Source organism: Branchiostoma belcheri, unplaced genomic scaffold (assembly GCF_001625305.1).
Source record: "Branchiostoma belcheri isolate BF01 breed outbred unplaced genomic scaffold, Haploidv18h27 scaffold109, whole genome shotgun sequence".
Lineage (NCBI taxonomy): Eukaryota > Metazoa > Chordata > Leptocardii > Amphioxiformes > Branchiostomatidae > Branchiostoma > Branchiostoma belcheri.
The window spans coordinates 526,541-544,476 of NW_017802480.1; the positions used below are offsets into that span (position 1 = coordinate 526,541).

At 43.1% G+C, this 17,936-nt stretch overlaps 1 protein-coding gene across 1 annotated transcript in view; it reads left to right on the plus strand.

The window, feature by feature from the left end:
* The window catches only part of LOC109481271 (filamin-B-like), a 65,433-nt gene that overhangs the window by 11,342 nt on the left and 36,155 nt on the right, over positions 1-17,936 (plus strand). Inside the window, exons 12-16 of the mRNA XM_019783809.1 lie at positions 6,516-6,656; positions 10,151-10,231; positions 13,430-13,564; positions 14,627-14,800; positions 15,384-15,530. Coding sequence (XP_019639368.1) covers positions 6,516-6,656; positions 10,151-10,231; positions 13,430-13,564; positions 14,627-14,800; positions 15,384-15,530 — 678 coding nt within the window. The remainder of the gene's footprint in view (positions 1-6,515; positions 6,657-10,150; positions 10,232-13,429; positions 13,565-14,626; positions 14,801-15,383; positions 15,531-17,936) is intronic.

Consider the following 17,936-nt stretch of genomic DNA (forward strand, 5'->3'; position numbering starts at 1 on the left):
GGTCGGTTCTCATGCCGACGCCCTTCCGCATAGATGAGCTCTTAAGTATAAAGGGCCCATGTCACACATTCAGAACCTTCCCCCGACCAACAACCAACCAGGGTTGGCTGAACGTCGGGAGCAGTCTTACCAGATTTAGGAATATATACGAATCAAATCTAAGTTGAATTTGAGTAAAATCTGACCCCGAAACACCACACAACCAAGAGTAAAAGGCAGGACCGAACTTAACGTCCACACCCCCAACGTTTTGAACATTTTGAAACATTCGCGGCTGACGAAGCCGAACAGCAGCCAACAACAGCCTGCTCACGACCTAGTCCCAACCATTGTCGGAATACTGAATTCGGCTAGTGTTCGGGAGGCCATATTCGGCTTTGTATGACCAAAGAGGTTTGACAAGGGCTTAACAGGACGATTGTAGCCATGCGTAGTCTCTACCAGACTAACTACGCTGGCTATAATATAACATGGAGGATATTTGCCAGGGGAGTTTGGTCGCCTTGTAGGTTTGACTAGCCGCGCAGCCGGACTCTCTTGGTCGATTTTACTCTCTTTTTTGCCGAATTCTACTATCCGTATTCCCGTAGAAAGGCCTGATGGAGGCTAAGCCATGCGTGTCGTTCTCGGATGATGCGGCGCCCTTTGACCCCTAGGGGCGGAGTCACAGCTGGCTAAGCCCCCCTCGTGTGCGCCAGTAACACAGGTGAGCCTCACACAGCCCGTGTGTTGTCTTAAGTCCCTCATTGTACAACCGGGACGCGCTCGGAGTAACGTAACGTACGGGCACTGGCAGAGAACACTGGACAATAGTATAACAGACGGTTTGTCGTTATTTCAAAGCGCCCGTTGGATTTACCTACACACGGACGGAGGTTTCTATTTTCAGAACCGTTGTGAGAGGAGACGGTTTTCTAAATCAACCAGGTAACCTCACGTCTGTAGTGGAGCGTAGTTGGATGTTCAGCACGTCGGGGGACGTAATAAACTGTCCGACTGTTGTGTGAAGGGCCGGACAAACTTGGAGCTATTGCGGACTGGAGTAAGAGGTCACGTTTTGGAGGAGAGAGTCAATGTTTACCGCGGGACAATCGCTACCGGGAACACCTGCACAGATGGTCTTTTGACCTCTGCCAGAGGAGAAGGAAAATATTTCACCTGTGATCCTTACAGCGAAGTCGAGTGAAGTAGGGCGTGGGTTTCGCAAAGAATGCAAGGTGAGTTGTATGTTGTTGTTGTTTTTGTTTGGACATATCTAGGGTTAAGCAAAGGGCGTCAACCTTTTTCAAGCACTAAGCCTAATGAGTCAGAAACCTGTTTTGCACTATTCCATGTTATTAGTACAATACACACATTGTGCGTGTGTAGGGGGGGGGCTGTCTGGAAACAACCCTTTAAAACATTTTATCCTTTCAAACGCCGCTCGTTCAATAATTCATACATCCCGTCGGTCGCTATTTATAAGGTATGTTTCAGTTCCCGACAGGGGCAATCCCCCGGATTTGGGGCGAGTGAAAAGCGTTCAATAGGAGTAATGCGTTTTGACAAGTCTAAGTCTAGACAGTTCTTTATCCGCTCGCATTCAATTATCTGCATAAGAAATCATGTACTATGTGCTGAGCCGTGTGTCCTATATTTGAGGTTTCTGACTTGCGTATGCAAAAGAAAATAAGATGACGAACTATAGGTTACAAGAAATGTCTAGTATTTAGGAAGCCCTAGGCTTAGACTTTCAAGTAGACTTTAGATCGGTCGAGTGATCATCCAAGGGCTAAAAAAGAGGTCAATATTACTCTCCAAGCAGAGGTCGTGGGGGAAGATTGTGACCTTCTTATCATATTCCCCGATTTCTGTTCTATACGACCTACCTAGTACCTACCTACACACATGTACCTATACTACCTACCAACAGAAAAAGGGGTATATGATAGAAAGGTCATAATCTTCCCCAACCAACCTCTGCTTGGATAGTATACAAAATGAAGTCGAGAACGGCTGAGTATGGGACATAGAACTACAAATTGTATGAAGTAGGATTTTGTGGACACTAAAAGCAGTCAGACACAATGACACAGAGACCTTTTGTCCCTGCAACAGCTAAGGTTCCACTGTGAAACCCTCTGACAATCTCGTTATGTATTTACCCCCCGTGTTCACACATGTAAGTTTGTTTACCTGTACAGGTAGCCCACAGGTATAGCGTTACACACCTGTGTGATCGACATACCTGTATGTACCTGTCCACGCAAAACAACGCTAATCACCTCAGGCCCACGTCAATCAACAGTTTTGTTCTCAGATACTAAACATCCAAAACATTTTAACATTTCAAAATAGCAGAACATTGAAAAGCTAGGAAGGCTACAAAAGTCATGTTGGTTTAGTCTAAAACGTTGGAACAAGGAAAAAGGAAAAACGTTACACTATAATATTGCTAGATTTCAATTGTACTTAAAACCTGTAATCAGTAAGTCTGTCTTTTGTTCTACTGAATGTATCATACAGACTAGACAAAAAGTGATTGACATTGGAATGCTCCAGGACACCCTCAAGGATCTAACAAAGCTTACAACAACACACAGTCACCTTACTGTTTACCGAACATCATTAAGTCAATACACAAACATACAATGAACCTAAATCTATAGACAATGTGTAGCTATTTGTTCTTTGTACCGCCTAACAACACAAATATTTCTACTCCTTTGTGACATAATTTTAAATGAATAGGCTATGTGAACCTTATAACGCGTTTTGCGTGGCATTGTGTTTGGCAATTAGATCTACCCCAATTTCATTACCTGCGGGTGCTTGTCAATTTCTCGTTAAGTTTGAAGAGATTGCGTGTCGACCTCATTGATTGTTGAGTCATTGTTATATGGAGGCCACTGGAATAATGACCGTGCTAGTCTACGTAGAAAGCTCTACTACGGTTGCCATATTGAATTTGCAGTTTGTGTGTGTGTGTTTGTGTGTGTGTGTGTGTGTGTGTGTGTGTGTGTGTGTGTGTGTGTGTGTGTGCGTGTGTGTGTGTGCGTTTGTGTCTATGTGTATGTGTGTGTGTGTGCGTGTGTGTGTGTGTGTGTGTGCGTGAAATTAGAAATGCATTGATATTTAGTGGGTGGGTAGGTATGTTTGGGCAAAACAAAGGACAAGTTCGATTATAGGTCCCCTGGCAGCTTTGTATGGTACTGCATTGAGTTTTGTATCTTTTGGGTTGTGCGGTTACCAAATTGCTGTGATAGATAGCTAATAGGTTGACAAGGAAATGGCAAAAGTTTGGATCCCCTAGCAGCCTAGCTAGTGTGGCTACTCACCATCTTATCGTGCCAGGTATTGCGTACTAGGGCGGATTTAAAGCTCAGAGAAGTGCATTCTACTCCCAGTCTTATGCTGGCAGCACATTATTAACTCTTCTAGCCAGATTCTATCATTTCCAGTCCCAGTGTATCCTAGTTTGGTTGATCGCTGTCCTCGCGTACAAAAAGGCAGGCTTCAAGCCCAGAGAATTGCATTCTGCCCCCAGCTCTCCACTGGCAGCGAATTATTCACTCATTTTAGTCGAATTTTATTATGTTTAGCCCAAAAAAGAGTCCAGTGTAACCTAGTTTGACTGCTAGCCTTTCTCCGTTCCGCGTATTGCGTACAAAGAGGCGGGCTTCACGCCAATCTAAACAGTGGGTTGTGAAGCGTTCTGAGTGAGCGCAGGTTCCCATGCCTGCACCTGTAACGGTACACCCGCTCAACTCTTTAGAACGATGTTTTTCTGAACTGTAGGTTTAATACCCTGACGAAAGGTCAGCAAGGTGTGTTGAAAACGTTTTCAGGGGCGGGGTGGGGTGGGAGGGGTAGTATAGTGTGGGGTTGTGAGAATGAAAGGAAATTACTTAAATACAAATGAAAATTGCACCAGATTGACACATGATATGCACACAAATACAAACACGCACACACACATACATATGCACACACACACACACACACATATATGTACACGTACACAACACACACACACACACACACACATATACACACTCACAGAAAGACTTATACATTGCACAATAGCATACACAATGCACTCACACAAACGCACGTACACACAGACACACACACACACACACATACAAGCACACAATCGTTTAATATAGTCGTATATTCTAAAATCCTCCAAATGCAAAGCATATTCACACCTAGCTCTATTTCACCCATAATTAAATGCTCCATCAGCCTATAAACCCAGCCATTGCTATCTATACATGGTATAAGGCGTATAATGCTCCAACCGTTGGCATAAAATATTTATTTCCATCGCTGCTTTGTTACCAGATTTGTCCCGTTCGAAAGAGACGATTCATCAAAGATGTCAGAATGCCTATTCGGTATTATCCACCTCAAAATTATGACACACAACTTCCCGAATGCTGTGCCATTCCCTCTCCTCTAAACGACCTGATACGATTGAAAGATAATTAGCTCTATTGGTTCCCCCAGTGCGTCGCTAAATAGACCGTCCCATTTCACAGTTCTGTGATTCTTCACGCCTCCTCTCTTCGCCAGGGTTTCTTTTGTCGCGGTGAATTTGAGAGGTACGACGATAATCATGCCGCAATTTCGGTGTCAGGAAAATTTAGACAAATGTAGAGCGATTCTAGCGTCTATATTGTGTTGTTCCGGCTTCTAGGTACTTCTCGATATCAACCTGAGTGTTAAAGTCCATACAAATACTGAACAGCAAATTAAGAACAGACGAACAGATAAGGACCCAGTCACATACGTCGTGCGATCGTCTTACGATTGTCGTACGGTCTGAGAGCATTCGTGGGACAGTTGTGCGTGTGTCCTGTAAAATTCAACTGTCTTGTTAGTAAACGGAAAATGCTATCTTAGATCCTAGTCGGTGGTTGTTAACGTCACAGCCTGATCTAACATTCTTAGGCACCAAAATCGTGCGAAGGCCTACGGGGAATGCAACTGCTGAATTTCGTATGACAAATATCCACGACTGTTTCTAGAATACCCCCGGTTGTGTGATCGTACCACAACCGTTCGAAGGATTTAATACCGAGCCCTACATGTTAAAGTCCATGCACACACTGCACAACGAGGAACCGCAGAAAAGATAAGAGACAGATAAGGCCGTGTTTTCATTCTTCCCGTGATGTGCACTCATAGACAATGTTTAACACCTTATCTACCTGTATACGGCAGGTGAAAAAACGCAGGTGTCACAACATCGCGATACCCTAGCCTCCGTAGCAGGCTTATAGAACTGGGGGTTTGGTGGTCTTCGGCTGTTTTCTGATTAGCCCAGTCCAAAAAACGGGGGTAATTCAACCAGGCCGGCTATGTTGTCTGTATGCAGTCAGAAAATAGCACATAAAAGCTCCCAAAGACCCTGAAGAATCCCAAACCCCCCAGTTTTTGGCGTGCTATGGAGGCTAGTGATACCCTCTGAGCTTTACAGAGGTCACAGGGTCAAGAGCCCTGGGATGTCGTATCTCTAAACCGCGCCAAAAATTCTACTCGACTCATCGATCAAACGATAAATCATGGATGTCATCGATAATAATAGAGATCGGCTTCGCTTATTGACACCTTGGGACTTATGAGGCCCCTAAGTATACAGCTATAAGATAGATGTGACAGAGAAACGACGCTATCGTTCCACAAAAGAAATTATATACTAGTATCTATTGCTTCGTCTTCTTCATAAGCCATAATTAGTACGGCGAAAATGGAGATACGTTGAAAGAAATTGAAGAGTTATTGTGGGGTGCAAATTTTTAGAAGATGATACGTGCATGCCTATGTTGTCGAAATATATAATATTAAGGTTTCATAATGGAATCAAACCTTAATAATTGTTCAGATATGTTAACACTAGTGCATAAAATTCCCACTTTTTCCATTTATTTCCTTCGATAAAGTAGTAGAAGGATAGAAAATGTCCTTAAAACGGACAAATACAAAATGTACATTTTAAGTACAGGTGCATTCTCTGTGCCCCTCCCCCTTTTCTCGGCATATTTTCCGTCCTGCCCATTTACGAGAAAGTTTCGGTCCGTCGCTCCTAACATCTCAATCACCGAAACGCCATGGTAGACCTGTAGGGATCGCATGGCGTAATGACAAGCACCGGAATGTGACCAATATACCACCCATTCTCCTCCATCCAGTGCGTCCACAAACCCCAAACGCGCTTTGTTCTGTGCACAGACCTCGTCTTTTGGCAGGCTTAAGTCGGGGTGTAGGCGTCAATGTTGCGGCGCTACAGAGGAAGGCGGGGTGTTCTAGTTAAGGTACACATGTAGTCTGTCTATTTTGCTACCTGTTTACATGCCCCGGACATGCTAGAGCGGCGCTGAAAGGCGGGGATAAAATAGACCCAAGCATTCCGGGTCCTCCGCAGGCATGTGTACCGCCGTTGTCGGGCTAAGCCGCCGGTATTCACTTGGAACAAAGCCGGCCTGTTCGAGAGTTGACATGACTGAACGGTCCGCTGTCTTGGATTACAGAAACCGCCGTCACAAGTTCCCAAGCCAGTAGGGTGACAGCGTCAGGACCCGGGCTGCACACTGTTCCCGTGAACCGGGCGACTAGCTTCGTCATCGACCAGACTCGAGCGGTCAGTGGGAAGGTCGACGTCACTATCACAGGTATGTGTCTGTGTCTCTTGTCTTTTACAAACAAAACGCAGGTGTCAACATTACCTGGTCGTTGTTTACCTGCTGTACCTGCATACTTCACCACTTTGTTCTCATCTGGTGGCCCCGTCGACCCTCTCACCTGCATGCGTGTGAACACACCTTTCATCTCTTTAAATGTTTAATTGCTGAACAGGTTTTATTGATGGCGGTCATCCGCCATGACCACCACAGGGGGCAAGCCCGTTGTCATTAGCTGTGTTTAGAAGCTGTTACACACATATATCATTGTCTGATTCTTTCCCCTCGCCCTATACAAGGCGTCTTATGCCATCTTAACGCTAGTGGTCTTCGGCAAAGTCTTTAAGTAAATATGTGTCTTGTGTGCACCTGCCGGCAACCGTAAGAACATTAAAGACGGTTGAAGCCCCTCCTTTTGGGTCTCTAAGAGGGTAGGTTCGACCTAGTTTCTTTAAGCTTCGCTCTTTGCTATTTTTCTTGTTAGAAGGTTAAGTACTTCATCCTCCTTACCTTTGTAGTGTTCGGAGATGTATTTTTTGTGGCCAAAACCTAGTTTTTCTGCTAATGCTAACCGGACGGTAACTGGTCCACTTCCACAAAAAGAGATTACACTTTAGATTATGAAAAAGGAAGTTGCTGTTTCTGGCAAGATTACTTCTTGAACCATGACTGAAATCCGAAAATTCTCAATCCTTGACACACAAAAACACTTTTATGGATTTGCGTAAACCGTGCAATCTTTCAGAAGAGCCTTCGTAGAACTTTGTCCTTGCACTTGGAGTGCTGAAGTGCTTTTTCTACTAAGTAGCTCTTCAGTGAACCTTAAAAAAGAAAACACACCTTTTCCGGACCTAGAAAACTACACCTTGATGCCCACATGTCTGTGTTTATCTGTTTGTTTCTGTCTTTGTTTATTTCCGGAATACGTTAAGAAAACTGATGCTATCGTCGTTGTAAGGACACTATTTCCTTGTATTTGGAAACGTACTTTCCAATGGTTAAAACAGATACTGACGAATTGAAGGTTTCTATTATCTCCTTTAATTTTGATCATAGTTGGTCCCCCCGAAAAACATTAGGTTATGGTGTAATAATACTAACGTTAGTAGACCTATAAGATTATAGTACCAATTGTTATATTGTAGGTCACAATGGCTCGTAAGTCAAAAATATAATCAGTATGAAATTTCGAAAGTTAGGGAAACAAACCCCTGACATCTTGCTTTGGTTCTTCTTAATCTGTTCGGATTAATCAAACAAATACGACCCCTTCCCAAGAGGGTACTGAAGAGACTTTAAGACGTTAGTTCTCGGGTGGGCATCTAAGACGAAAGGTAAACACACGCCTCCATTTTTCTTCAGCTGACCTCCTTGTCCAGAATCTTGAGACGTTCCCCCTGTCAACTTCCCTCTTGTCTGCTTAATGCCTAGGTCACATTTCCAAACCAGGGCCCGGCCGGGCTGTTTGTATGAACGAAAAATTAGCAATTCACAATGCACATGATTATCATTAAAAATTTTCTGTGTTTTGTTGTCTTTAATATCGTACTTTTTTTCCTAGCCTAAAATCTGCCCGGCTGGGCCCCGTGTGGGAATTGTGACCTCAGCTTAATAAGATGACTTGTTGTACCCAAAGGGGGACAGGTTTACCAAATAAGGACAGGTTTACCAAATAAGGGTTTAACTTCCCCTTTCTATCAATCACACTTATTTACTGAACACAAAGCTGACACAATGGCTTCCTCTAAAATACGTCCTAAAATACCACCTGCTGTTTTGTTTTCCCTATTTTCTCTCGACTGTAAATGAAATTTTCGATTGTCTGAAACGTCGATATATCCTTAGGCCATTTTTTTCAATATTTCGAGACAATGCGATTGATTTCTGAAACATTTGTAATACTTTGTTGAATCAATGACATTATTTTGGTTGAATTCTTGCATAGATCGACATGATGGGACAAGTTAGAGACCCGGCCCCTTTTAAAATTCGTACATTCGTCCATTCTTTCTCCAGCTCACAATAATATCATTCATACTTCATGCATCAGTATATTCGGTTGGTTGTTGCATAGCGTTATATGACTAAAACATTATATCGTTATTTGGCTTAACAATCCGCAAAGACTTTGCCCCAATTATGTTCTCGTTATGCTATCACCACCCCATTGACCAAGATAATTCTTTTATAATTATTCTCAAGCGGTGCCTATCAGACAACAAAAGAGTGTTGGTTCGCTACCGTTATGTGTGCAGAAATAACTCAGCCATAGCGTGAATTGGTCTTGTCAAATTGACACCGTAAATACAGAAATGTCGAATCAATAGACACGCCATCTTGTTTACGTCGCGATAGCTTTAATCCGGGATATCGTTTATGCAAATTAGCTCATTGTCAACATCCGGGTCATCTTCAAAGTAAATACTAGTAGACATCTTCTGTGTAGGTTGGGCACTTACCAATGTAAATACAACGGGTGGCTGACTGTAACAGTAGGGGGGGGGGGGGTTATAGGCACTACCAACTGACTGCCGAGGGGTCTAGAGCTTTTAGCCGAATCGTTAGAGCGTCGGGGTTTGAACTGGTGGCCGGGTATGGCGTGGGTTCGATCCCCGGTCCGGGACTAGGAATGTCTTTCTGTTTCTACTCTCCCAATTCTTACGGCTTTTTTTACTTCAGGAAACCAGTATCCCTCTTTAGGGTATACATAGACACGTGCACTATAATACGGGTACCATTTCTGACAGATATCAAAATATTTCTTCATTGTGGCCAGTTGTGGCATCTTTTGGATGCGTTTGGATGAGCTAAGGCAGGGTGTTATAGATGAGTAAATCTGACTATGACAGCTAAACACCCATCACTATAGGAACCTAAGCATTCGTGTTTACACACTTTAGGAGATGCGCTGTGCTTTTATCTGTCTCGTTTGATCTGCCTAAGCCGAGCCTATAGACACGTCAAACCTGGCAAACTTCCACAATGTGTGGTCCAGTGACTTTTGTGAATGGTTTAAGTCTTGCAGAATAGCAAGGATTTACTAATTATAGTACGTAAAGACAGTCTTTCTTTCATGTCAAAAGAAATGGCTTTTTCAACATTTCAAAAATATTTACAAATGTGAGAATGAAATTATGCAGTTGCATTTAACGCCTGTTTTGCTATCTAATTTATTTACTGTGAATGTTAAGATGTGGCAAATCTAGAAGATCAAACATCTCTAACATCATTATAGTAGGCTAGCCTCTACCAGGCTTCGGGAGGCGGCTGGAAAGAGTAGAAATTGGCCAAATAGAGAGATAACATTCTGGTGGAGTTTGCACCCGAACTGCACTCTCTAGCGGACCAACTTCTCTGGCATGTTATCTCTCTTTTGACCCAATTACTACTCTTTCCAGCCGCCTCCCGAAGCCTGGTAGAGGCTAATAATTGGTCTGAGTTTCCTACGCATGCCCTTACGACTGATTTCCTTTCCTGTCTCCTAGGCCCGTCTGCAGAGATCGTCCCGTGCCACTACCCCGGAAACCAGCCTCGACTTCTGGTTCAGTATACGCCTAAAGAAGTGGGTGAGTAAACGCAACTATAAGAGCATTTTGGACGAGCTCTTCTCTGTAACTAGGAGCAACTTTTAAGGCCAATCTCCGGCTTTTCCGGAAGTTGTGTGGAGAAAGGGGAAGTCCTGATTATAATCTTTAGCGATGATGCATGTCATTGCATACTGAGAGAACACAACAAAACAACCAGATAGAGGCCTGGAAAATCCCCATATCGTTTCTGATTAACATCATCACCCTTGTGGACTCCAGAAAGAATAGTCACTGTGGTACTCGTACATCCATGTAACACTGATGGAGATCCTTTACTTATAAAACAGTCAAACATAGTACTTTCCAACACTAAAAAACATAATTTTAAGACCATCCTTAATCATGAAAACAGCTACCTACCTACGTACCTACCTACCTACCTAGTACGTATATCTAGCTACCTACCTACAGCTAATGTATTTAAATATAACAATCAGCGTATTTCTTGACATGTCGTTTTAACACAAAAGAGCCATCTGCTTTCTCCAAGCACGAAGAAAAGGAGACTCTGGTATTGATCTGCGGTTTCCGATGTCTGACCAGTTCCTCTTCATTACGGTGTGCGTAATTAAACATCTGTGCGATAACATTAACCACCTTGCGTTTATTGATCGACCTGAGTCTGTAGCCTCCATAGCATACCAAAAACTGGGGGTTTGGGGGTCTTCATGGTCTTTGGGATCTTTCATGTGCTATTTTCTGATTGCATATAGACAACATAGCCGGCCTGGTTGAATTACCCCCGTTTTCAGAACTGGGCTAACCAGAAAACAGCCGAAGACCACCAAACCCCAGTTCTATAAGCCTGCTACAAAGTGTGTCTATTGACCGCCATGTCTTCACGACTGTTTACGGCGTAGTTTGGCCCCGTTCCCGAAATATGACCGCGGTTATTTAAAATCGATGACAGAGAATCGCACTCCAGATGCACAAAAGAGTTAAGGTCCGCGTCAATATCGAAAGAAATTGCTTTGTGTATGTGGCTATGTTTGTCTACACAAATATGTTACTTGAGGATTTTCCCTCAACAATTGTGCTTGGAGGTTTAATACAGTCCACATAGGGCCACAACCCTAGCCTCTACCAGCTTATACCAGGCTTTAGAAGTGGCTGCAAAGAGTAGAAATTGATGGAGCAACTAGACAGGTAACATGCATGCCTGGGGAGTCGGTCTACTGAATTAAAGGGGTACAGTTTTCAGCTCTGAAGCCTTTAGCTGGCTAACTCCCCTGGCATGTTATCTGTTTATTTGCCAATGGGTATTTCAGAATCTACCCTTTCCAACCGGGTCTGAAGCCCCCATGGCAGAATTGCTTTCCACATACAGCAACAGCCCTCTAAATGGCCCTGCTTGTGGAAGACGACATGGCCTGTGTCATGGACAATAACATCATTCAGACCTGGTCGGAAGTTCCGGGGGACACGGAGATGGGAACAAACACACAGACACAGAAGCACAGATATGTTACAGAGGGCGGGCTGGTACACCTGTATGGCGTGAAGTGTAGAGGAATGTCATGGGTCACGGGTAGTCAATGGTAGAGAGCTTGTTGCCTTCTATTTTCGACTTCTTGTATAAAGTCTAGCAAAAGGGTAATGGCTTTCAAAAGGTTAACGTCTTTCTGGAATTTTTCGGCGCATTTTGAAGCTAATGCAGAATATAATACGTTTTGCTAGCCTCCAAGCAGATTTTTCGTAGGCAAGTAGTTCCTAGCTGACTCGTTACTGTAATAAAAGTTAGGACGTTGTTTTATTACTCACTTCGATTTTCACCTCAAAACAAGGCCCATACGAACCATTAATACATGTTTTGGGTTACATTAGCATAGGCAACTGTAAAGACAGATGTTTTTTTACCTTCGACTTTAAAAGTTTAAGGTTGTACCCATTTTGGAAACATTCACACGGAAACCTGTTCCTTTGTGATATAGTTCTAGGAAAGATGCTTTCTGCGTGGAAAAAAACAGACAGATAGGAAAACAATTTTGTTTCCAAACGTCTGCTTGGAAAAAAAAGTGGTTTGCGTAGTTTTATTGTAAGCCTCGTATATGTCAGCTGAGCTAGTACAGCGTCTGTGTCGGTTACCATGGTGATATATTGTTTTATTGCTGTTTGGCCTTTCGGGCCAATAATTGAGGTCAAACAGAGGTGGGTGGCACAGGCGAGGATATAATCACTGAGTACACATCTCGAGTGTGCCTTCTTAGTAATCGGTCAGGACATAATTAGTTACTCAAGTATCAGTCTTGTGCCTGGCTTGGTTTATGTGTATCGTTGTGTGGTGGAAATACGTCGAGCGTGTCTGCTACTAATGGTGCATTCTGTGCAGGGCCGGTTGTGTTCTTACGTGTTTTAAAACAGTTCTCATGTACAGGGCACCCGAGCATTAAGAGCACGAAATAACGGGAATGCCGTCCTTTATTTATGCATACGTGGTACATATTCATTACACATGTCCCTTTTAGTGACCTGTTCGTAAGTTGTTTATCTAAGAATATCATTCATTGTAAAGAAATCTAACAACATGAAAAACATGACAGAAGAATGTTGGGGATTTGCGGAACGGGAATTCTGCTGGTAGACATAATGTCGATGTTTGTAGGTTTAGACAACAAACTTCTGTCGCTCCTGTGCATTTTGAAAAGACAGGTCCACAATGCCAAATATGCGTAGCCCGGAGCCAAGAGTCTAAAAAGAACATTCCTGTCTTTCAAGGAACAAGAGTTTAGGAGATTCTGGTGCCCCAAAACGTCTGCTATGTTTTAGTAAAATATTCTGTTCATTGTTGTGGCTGTACAGTTGTAATGAGTTTGCATTATTTTGTGCCACCTTGAAAAGTCATAATTTCTCTTCTTTTATCTAACAGCTAGTCCCTGTCTCTGTCTCTCTCTGTCTCTCTCTCTCTGTCTCTCTCTCTCTTTCACTTTGTCTCTCTTTCTCTCTATCTCTCTCTCAGCTGTCTCCCCGTCTCTCTCTGTCTCTCTCTCTCTGTCGCTCTCTCTCTGTCGCTCTCTCTGTCTCTATCTGCCTCTCTCTCTCTCTCTCTCTCTCTCTCTCTTTCTACCTCTCCTCTTTTGCTCCTTTGTATCTTCCTTCTATTTTCCTGGGACATTGACCAAAATAAAAATATAATATCTAATTTCTTGACTATAATTTCCCCACCTTTCTGCCCAACAGGTGACTATGACATCGAGGTCAAGCTCTCTGGTATGCAAATTTTCGGCAGTCCCTTCACCAGCCATGCTTATGACGTCAGCGGTGTGAAACTGAACATCCCCAGAGGAAAACTCGGACAGCAAGTCGTCGTGCCAAGTGAGTTGTCAAGTCAAGTCAAGTTTTTAAGTTTATGTTGTTTAAGCTTTGTAGTCATTTTCACGGGCAATAAACTTCAACAATAGAGGATCGTACAATTCATAATAGTGATGTACTTAGCGATTTGTAACCCATTGGTGAATGAATACTGAAACTGATTGGCATACATTTTGCATGAGCAAGTCATTTAGTGCACTACATAGTTTGGTATGAGCAACAGCACAAGTGTATGAGTCCCTATTTGTGTGCTAACACCCCCATTCCAATATAAGCGTTCTTGGATACGTAAAGGCTATCCAGAACCGTGCCTGATCCTAACCATAACATATTCAGGAAAAGAACTAGATAGGCACAGTTCTGGATACAATAGGGGCCTAATACTAGGTTAGTGACCTGTGCACAATAGGTTCTTAGTGCCATTAGTGTCCTGTTGGTCCAGCTAATGTGCTCCATTACGTGACTTTTGTCCATTACTTCCGACCCATTTCACTCTTCGGGGGGCTCTAAAGTCACGATATCAATAAAACACACGTACTAAGTGGATGTTTATGATTCAGTGTTTGGATATACACTTTGTTATGATGTACATGACATTGGCACAGCGTAAATCTAATCTTAACATCGTACAGATCATATTTCTAGAGACATAGAGGAGAAACTACGTTTAAAGTCATGGTTAGGGACAGGCAGCTAAAAGTCTTCCTGGTAGCTTAAAGAGCATCCTTAAACAACAAATCGAGGTTTTGCGCTCGCGTATTTCTTGGTATATTTATCATTACAAATTCCTCGTTGAGTCTGCCTGTGCATTTTCCCACTTTGACTTAAAAAGAACTCATCTTCATTTGATTCCACAATAAGCTTGACACTGCCTCACATAAGGCAAGATATTATTAAATCGAAGAAATGAGATAACCTTTTCTGGGATCTAAGTGAGACTTTTGACCTAGCTTCCTTTAAAACCTTAACACTATATATTCTATTTTGTATGTGCATTTCATTGTGGATTTCTGGCATAGTTTCCAAGTGCATGGTCAATAACATTTGACTGTTCTCTTATTTTAGTTGACACGAGTTCGGCCGGTAGCGGTACGCTGGAGGTGGAGGTCCGGGCGCGCGGAGCGGAGGTGGCGAGTAGGCTGGTGCAGCACGCCCCCGGGAAACACCAGCTCATGTTCCGCCCGGGGACGGCAGACCCGCACGACATCATGGTCAGATACAACAACGAGCTCACCCCAGGTACGTTACAGTTAACTGATGTGTCACGCTGAGGGGGGGGGGTTATACCGGCTATATAGTAACAAAACAGAAGCTGATACAGGTACCAGGACAGTTCTAGGAGTTTCAAAGACACTAGACTGTTGAGAGACCATGCATCAAGCATTTGAAAGTTTGGCAAATCTTTCAACAGTCTTTAAGAGAGCGGTCAATAGTAGTCTTCAAGGTCTTCCAGTGATCGCTCAAAATAGTGATCTCAATAACCAACGAAGTTTGGACGCACATCGGCTGCCCTAAGTCCTATGGAAGTGATCGAATGATTGATTAATCAAAGCTACTCCCTTTCTGCTAATTTCTCTTACCCAAGCATTTTCCTTTGCATGGTTTTCATACTAATAATATCGTACAAAATATCAATAGGTAGAGAGAGTCATTGTCGATAACGAAAGTAAAACCTTTCGTATACCATTTATGACTTGATGACTGTAAAGTTAACAACTTGAAACGTCAACTCATCAGTCAAAGGTATGGGAGTTGACCTTAAATTCCCCCCTGAAAAAAATATTTCGTATAAAGTCATTTTTACACCTATCACTTTTCCCAGGGAGCCCGCACCAGTGTATAATCATGGACGCCGGACAGGCCCCGTCCCGGACTGGCGGGCTGGGCGCAGTGCCTGTCGGGATGCCGACCACGTTCTGGGTGGACCCGGGAAACTTCGGATCCGCCAAGTGTGACATCACCGTCACCAGTAAGTACCACTTTGTTAGAGCTGACGATGATTTGGGGCATATCACACATGGCCTCTACTAGGCTTCAGAGGCGATAGAAATTGGCCAAATATACAGATTCTACGACTTGCCAAAAGAGCAGGTCCGCTAAAGAGTAAGAGCGACAGATGTGACATCACCGTCACCGGTAAGTCTCTCTTTGTTAGAGCCGATACTGATAAAGGGGCTGGTCGACATGATATAGCCTCTAACAGGCTTCAGAGGGGACTGGAAAGAGTAGGAATTGGCCATATACTATATGACAGATAATATGCCAGGGGAGTTTGTCCGCTAAAGGAGTACAGTTTGCCGTTCTACTCTTTTAGCGGGCTGACTCCCTGGCATGTTATCTGTCTATTTCGATAACTTCTTACCGAGTCTTTGCAGCCGTTTCCGAAGCCTGCCTGAGGCTAGGTCAGATACATGTACGCCGTACGATCGTCGTACCACTGAATGCATTCTTGGGATAGTCGTGGGTGCGTCCTGCAAAATTCAACTGCCTTGTTACGAAAAAGGCTGCCTTGAAGATCCTTGTCGGTAGCTGGTTCTGTCACAGCTGCTTGAAAACCGTACGACGACCTACGACGATTGTGACCGCGCCGTTAGCGTCATGTTTAACGGTGTGGTTTGCAGTCAGCCGCTAGGCGGAGAAGCTAGATTAGTCAGGCAGAAAGTTTTGGCTGTCGACTGATTACCTGCAGCGACCTCTCGGTCAGTCGAAGAACATTTCGAATCTATGATTTGAGAAATGCTTGAGAATCTTGCGTAAATTTGTACTGGGTGCCCTGATTTCTTTGCAGGTATGTTTGTATGTTAAGATATTATTATAGTGACTTAACATTAAGGTCACAATTGACTGCCTCACAATCATGACGTGCAAACATAGTCAACAGCCAGCCAGCAAGTCGAATTTTATAGCATCTTTACCCCCAATATCATTTAACCAAACATAATAATAATCTATCAACAAACCACCAAACTGTAACTTGACCGCCTGTAAACTTATGCCTGTTAATGCGTCAGACTTTATTTATATCTGTTGGTTACACCCATGGTATTTGACAGGTAAGAGGGCGGAAAACTATCATTACGATCGCCTTTGTTCATTTGCATATTCTGGGACACCTCTGGAGGCCTTGTCAGAAGTTGATTTGCGTCCGGTCATTAGTTAGTTCGTCTACTACTGCCGTGAATAGAATGGCCTTGTGAAGAAAGATCGCCTCAAGATTTCGCACAAAAGACTGCGAGGGACGTGCCTTGGGGCAAGACATTCCTACGATCATTCTTGAGTTCCCTCCCGAATGCGTGCTCGATGATATCATAGGACCGATAGGACGTACGATACAATCTGGTCTAATACAAGCCTTGGAATTTCTGTAATTGTTTTGGAAGACGTCCGTTGACATTTGTGAGTATAAGGTCTTTATTTATGTTTGTTAGAGACAGGCTAGGTCAAAGGAAACATTCCTTAACATATGTTAACATTATACTACTGATTTAGTAGCGGTAAGAAGGTCATAGGTCACTTTTCACAGGTTATAGGTCAACACGGTGCCATTGGATTGTAACGCTTTGGTTTAACTCTTCATATTACTAGACTATATAGATCGTTTTTCCTCTATCTTTCTGAATTTAGGAATTTCTTACTGTCCCTATTGGAAATGACATATGAAACTTGATACAGTGCCAAATGCAGACAAAAATATTCTACTGTCTCCTTGAAAAATTATTCGCGTTCGATGAACTGTCCTCAAGGTCGCTTGTGTAAAGTAAAATTATTTTTCTCCTTTTACGTGCAAAAAGCTTTAAAAGGGTTCATATACAAGGGGTTTTGCAACTTGTCTTCAAATTTTATGATTGTGAGCCTCCACCACTTAGACAACACAGACAACAACTCAACGAACCCTGTAGTAATATAATTTTCCCACGAGTGTAGATATCAGGTCGAACTGGTTATTACACATGGCTGTTAGGTCAGGCTGACACTCCCTGTGTTATTGTTCCCGTGATTCCGGCATAATCTGCTCTTTATTCAAACTGGATCAGACCACACTATCAGCGAAGCTACATAATCGTTTTGACTACCCTATTAGAAACATTATATCATGAAATTAAGTAAGAGCATGGCAGGGCAATGCCACTAGCTTTACTTCAAAGATTCTCCCTGTCATCTTGCACTGATTTTGGAGACTGAAATAGATAGTCTTACTCAACACTACGTCATTGTTGCCATTATTGTCAGGTAGTTATGTCTGTATAAAAAGGTCAACAACACCTCACCGGCAGCCATTTTGTTTTCTGTAGGGCGTCGAACAAACACTGTGTCGTTAACTTTATCAAGCTTATGAAAGTAATATGTTTTATACAAATAATTCCTCATCCAAGAT